We start from the raw sequence: 5,451 nt of genomic DNA on the forward strand, positions 1-5,451 counted from the left end.
ATTTTATTGATACATGCTTAATAGAACATTATCATTATTGTATTATTACTAATATTAACTTATATTATGGACGTCAAATTATATATGTTAAATTTTATAGAAAGGGCAAAACATAAATATATACAATTCCGTGTTATTTCTCATGAACATTCGATAGTTTTTTTTCCTCCTGTTGTAACACAAGGATATGCTTGTTAGTCAAATACTCCCTCTGTCCAAAATTATGAGTCATTCCAAGAATCTTATAGTCAAAACATCTTAAGTTTGACCGAATTTATATAATAAGGTAATAACATTTATGACATTAACTAAGTATCATTAGATTCTTCATTAAATATATTTTCATAGTATACTTTTTGATATCGCGAATCTTTGTATTTCTCTCTATAACTTTGGTCAAGCATAAGATGATTAGACTCTCCAGGATTCTTAGAACTTGTAATTTGGAAGGGAGTGAGTATAACACAGAGATCAAGATCATAGACTTTACTACCCTTTTACCAGATAAAATAAACTTCATCAGAGGTGCCACAACGATATGAAGTTTGTTATTATTCTGAAACCTGTAAACGCAGCCAAACAGCTGATAACCATCCAAGACAGACAAAAGAATCAAGATAACTGCACTAGTGATAAATACATGTGTGAATGAGAAAACCTGTGATAAATACAGGTGTGAATGAGAAACCTGAATTCATGTGTCAAAAACATCCCAGTCACAAGCCCACATGGGGGCAACAAATTTATACAAACACCCTCTCAAAGGCTCCTCTCGACAAAATCCCAGATCCTCTCCTCCATGTAGATCCGGTCACCAAGCCGTCGTGGCATGTGCCTCTCGTCAGGGAAAAGGAGGGTTTCATAAGGCTTGCCTTCTGCCATCAGTGAGTTAACGAGCCTTGCCGTGTGCCTGAAATGCACGTTCTCGTCAATCATCCCATGGATGAGGAGCAGCTTCCCTTTCAGGTTCTTCGTGTGGTGCATAATTGACCCATACTCGTAAGCATCCGGATGCTCTGCAGGCAGACCCAAGTACTTCTCTGTGTAAAAGGTGTCGTAACCATCCCAAGCTGTCACCGGAGCACCAGACACTGCACAACAGAACGTGTCTGGAAACCTTGTGAGGCACATTGCTGAGAGAAATCCTCCGTAGCTCCAGCCATAGATACCAATATGGCCAGGTTTTGCAAGTCCCTTCTTTATTAACCACTCAGCGCCTGCTAATTGATCTTCAGCATCAACGCGACCAATATTGTACTTCAGTTGTCCCTCAAAATGCAGTCCTCGCCTTGCCGATCCTCGATTATCCATCTGCGAGAAAAACAGAGTCAGTTATTAAATACTCAACAAAATTGTTGTCATGCACTCAGCATACACCCAACTAAATGCCAGAAGTCATATATTATATTATATATGTACCTAAAGATGAAAGATACAAGTGGCTATACTTGCATTACAGCTGCAAACATTTTTTACTTAAACAGACAGTTGTGCACATACAGCTTGCAAAAGTACGAAAGGAGAAAATTTAGATTACATTTGTTTCATACCCAACTGATAGACATCTGAGTATATATATTTTCTTATTGTATAGGTACCTACTTTCAGTTAATGCAAACATTGGTTATTCCACATATGTGACTTAGAACTGCAGGGCAAAATAGCGTTTTTCAGGGGGTGGGCAGCAAGGGGTGATGTGGAAATTGCATCTCATGAATTAAAATCTTATCAATTAAGTAGAACATTACATATCTAGTCAAGAAAAAAAATCAAGGAAATTATACTAATTGAGGTGGTGGCATTTATCAACTCCTCAATAGCTGACAATTTGCTTTGGAACGTCACTTGGCTCAATTACAACTCTTAACAACTCTCTAAAGTAATGTATTGCCATGCAATTCTCATAGGTCAACTTATAAATTAACATAAAACAAATGCACAATCTCCAAAAGTAAATTTATGCCCAACTACCAAAAGAAACAAGAATATAATATTTTACCTTCCAAACTAATATACCCTTACTTCGTAGATATTGAGCTCTCATGTCAACTGTACACATCCATGAATCACTAACAAGCTGGACACTGGGGCCACCATAAACATTAATCAGTGTTTTGTAGGGAGGTGGCCCATATTTTCTCTCGTCAGGAAGGTAGAGAGCGCCATATAAATTGGTCCCATCCTTTGCTGTAATTTCAACTATCTCTGGAGACCGCTGCAGGAACTTTTTAAGTGGCGGAACTGTCAATGGCTGTTCAAACAGGGGCATAATTACACTTCCATCAAGCAAAGAGCACAGCAAGATCACAGGTGGAGATTTTATTGTGTCGTACACATCAATAAACTTCAGCAACTGATGATCGAGAATTACTGAATGCCGGCCAGTTCCACGAGTCAGCCTTTTAGGGGTTTGCAAGGGAAGGCTCCAATCTGGAAAGAGATTAGTGTGGTAGAGATTTGTCTCCAATGGTCCATCCAATGTGCCAGTGAAATATATAAGTCCATTACTCTCATTGACACCAGCAATGTGCTCAACCATCCAATCACCTTGTGTGAGAGGTCCTAAGCATGCTCCATCATTGTCATGAACATATAGGTGCCTGAATCCTGTTTTTTCACTGGCCCAAATAAAGCCACCTGGATGTTTACTATTCACTCCTTTGTCTAGTGGAGTGAAGCAATCATGCAATGTGATCCATATATCATGCTGCTCTTCTAGCAAGACTTCTCTTTTACCTGTAGTAATATCAAACTTCAGTAATTTAAGTTTCGTATGAGATCTGTTGAGAACTTGAACAGCAAGAGCACTATTATGCATCCAGTTGACTCTAGCTAAATATTCTTCGTCACTGTGGGAACCATTTGGATCTCCACAAAGGAGATCCATCCAAGTTACTTCCCCTCCATGGGAAGGAACAACACCAAGTCGCACTTTAACATTAGCTGCTCCTGCGAAAGGGTACGCATGATCTTCTTGAGCATCTGGACCAACAGAACTTTTGCCCTGATGCATAATTCTATACAATGGAATCTCAGTTGAATCCACTTCAGTAAACACAAGGTGCTTGCTGTCAGGAGACCACCAAAATCCCATCTTCCTTTCCATCTCTTCCTAACATGAGATAAATGCAAATATTAGCTACTAGCCAACACAATTTTGAAACAAATACTGATGGATCATCATGGGCACCTGTGCAATATACTCGGCAAGCCCATGGACCTGAAAAGATTAAAAAAAACAAAGATGTCAACTTCTAAAGCAGCAAGAACAATAACATATAACATGAACTTTTATATACCACAGACAACTAAAATAAACAACACATCTGTTGTTTTAGCAGTTATAGGAATGGACTAGCATAAGAACATGCATGTTGCATATGATAGGTATGTTTAATAAAGAAAATACATCATTGTGGAAGGATGATATAAGCCTATTTAGCAGCTTATATCATATACAGTAACTTATTCATTCATTACATACATAGTTACAAGGCAGCTCCTAAAAACCTAGAATATCCTCGAAGGCTGTTGTGTCCTTGTAAAATCTTCAAAACTTATCTGAGCACTACAAGACAAAAGACACACGCGCGCATGCGCGCGCTAGGTTCAGCTTACCTGTGAACGGAAAGCTAAAGCTATAAAAAAAAAGACCAGCTCAATGGTTCCAGATTAAGCTTATTTCAATGGCTAACTAAGACTAAACAGGATCAAATAGACCTGTGATAGTCAGCACCAGTACCACAGTTTGCTGGATGGTTTAATTCCAAAATACCTAGAGATTGACACAATGCATTATGCATGTTACGATGAATATCAAAATAAAATTGCAGTTTGAAGCACAGTCACATTGGACATGCTAAGAAAGCACTCTGATGCTTCTAAGAAGTCAACACGATATGTTATTTTGCAAATGCTGGCTAACACCAGATAATTTTTAATAACATTGTTCAATTATGATATTGTAAGGAGTTACCTTCCTACTTTTTCTTGCACCGAAAGTTAATTGCCTAGTTTCTCCACTGGAAAACCCCAAGGTATGCAGCTCGTCATCCCTAACATATGCAATCATGCTCCCATTTGGAGATAGATATGGGTCAATTATCGGAGATGTGGGAGAACTTTGTAGTTTCAGCACTAGTTCGGAGCCAGATAAATCCTGGAAGTAAACCTGTTGATGTAGAAAGTACAGCCAAATATTACTCTGATGAAACAGCATATCTGCCTGATTTTCAGAAACAGCTAAACAGTTTCAGCATCATAATTTCCTAGAAACAAGCACATTAACACTAAACTAACCACATATGAAAACAAACAACACATTTTCCAAATTTGGTTTTCATAGTCCCATGTGCTACAGTATGTCCTGTTAAACTTCATTTTCTGAAAACATGGGAATATAAATGGTACATGCTCCCATAGTCCCATGTGCTAAATCTGCTCAACGAAACCAACTGCAAGCTTCCATTAAATCAACACACAAAAAAGAGAGAGCTTTGAACCTAAGTGTATTAACCCATCAAAGTGTGATCTGTCATGGAAGTTCAACTATCATCTCGAAAAGCATCTTGCCACATCATAATCCCCTCCATTGAACTAGTAAAGTATAATTAATTTCAACCTGCTCAATCCAATGGATGTCCAAAAACAATTTTCTATTGCAAACAACGAATACATAATCAAGTAGTCTAGTGCAAACATATTGCAATCGATCAAGCAGATTTGTTCCAGTAAATTGACACGAGGGAGAACTTTAATTTAGTTACCCCGGATGGGAGCGGCACGACAATGCCGGAGCGAGAGGAGGATTCACCGGAATGGCGAGCGCGCCACTCGTAGCGAGTGACCCCAAGGCCACGCTCCCGTGCGCGCTCGCGCCGCAGGCGCTCCTCGGCGGAGAGGTTCCCCTCCTCGAGCCCGTCACCGTCGGGGGGCCCGAAGAGCAGCTCCTGGCAGCGCTGCGCGGTGTCGAAGGTGAACACCTTCCGGTGGAGAGTGCCGTCGGGGCTGTACAGGTAGGCGACCCGGCGGTCGTCGGGGCTGAAGCTGAGCACCGAAGGCGCCCCGTAGCCCGGCAGCGGGTGCTGCACGATCTCCTCGACCGTCATGCCAAAGCAGTCGGCGCCCGCCGCCGCGGAGTCCACACCCCGGCCGCTGTCACCGGCCGCAACGGCATCCGCCAGCGGCATCTTGGTCCTGTGCTCCAGGCGAGGCTTCTTGCGGTTGTGGTGATCCGAGCTCTCCGCCCCCGCCGCGTCAACCGATCGCATCGACCGCAAGGCCGCCGCCGGGAGGCCCCTCCTCCTTCTCGGGGCCTATCCCTCGCCGTGGAACCAAGAAAGCCGGGATCTTTCCCGGCAGGGAAAGGGAAGAGAAGAGATCGGAAGCCGCCGCTCTGGGATGGGATGGGATGGCCAGATGAGAGTGGGTTTGTGCTGGCCTGCTGGGGGA

At 42.0% G+C, this 5,451-nt stretch overlaps 1 protein-coding gene across 1 annotated transcript; it reads right to left on the reverse strand.

The window, feature by feature from the left end:
- Positions 1-614: 614 nt before the first annotated feature.
- On the reverse strand, positions 615-5,451 carry LOC136471856 (uncharacterized). The gene is made up of 5 exons (XM_066469604.1): positions 4,767-5,451; positions 3,977-4,171; positions 3,191-3,220; positions 2,000-3,112; positions 615-1,311 (listed from the first exon to the last, which is right to left on the reverse strand). The coding sequence occupies exons 1-5, from the start codon at positions 5,268-5,270 to the stop codon at positions 760-762; spliced, it is 2,394 nt and encodes a 797-aa protein (XP_066325701.1). The 5' UTR covers positions 5,271-5,451; the 3' UTR covers positions 615-759.

This window comes from Miscanthus floridulus, chromosome 8 (assembly GCF_019320115.1).
Source record: "Miscanthus floridulus cultivar M001 chromosome 8, ASM1932011v1, whole genome shotgun sequence".
Classification (NCBI taxonomy): domain Eukaryota; kingdom Viridiplantae; phylum Streptophyta; class Magnoliopsida; order Poales; family Poaceae; genus Miscanthus; species Miscanthus floridulus.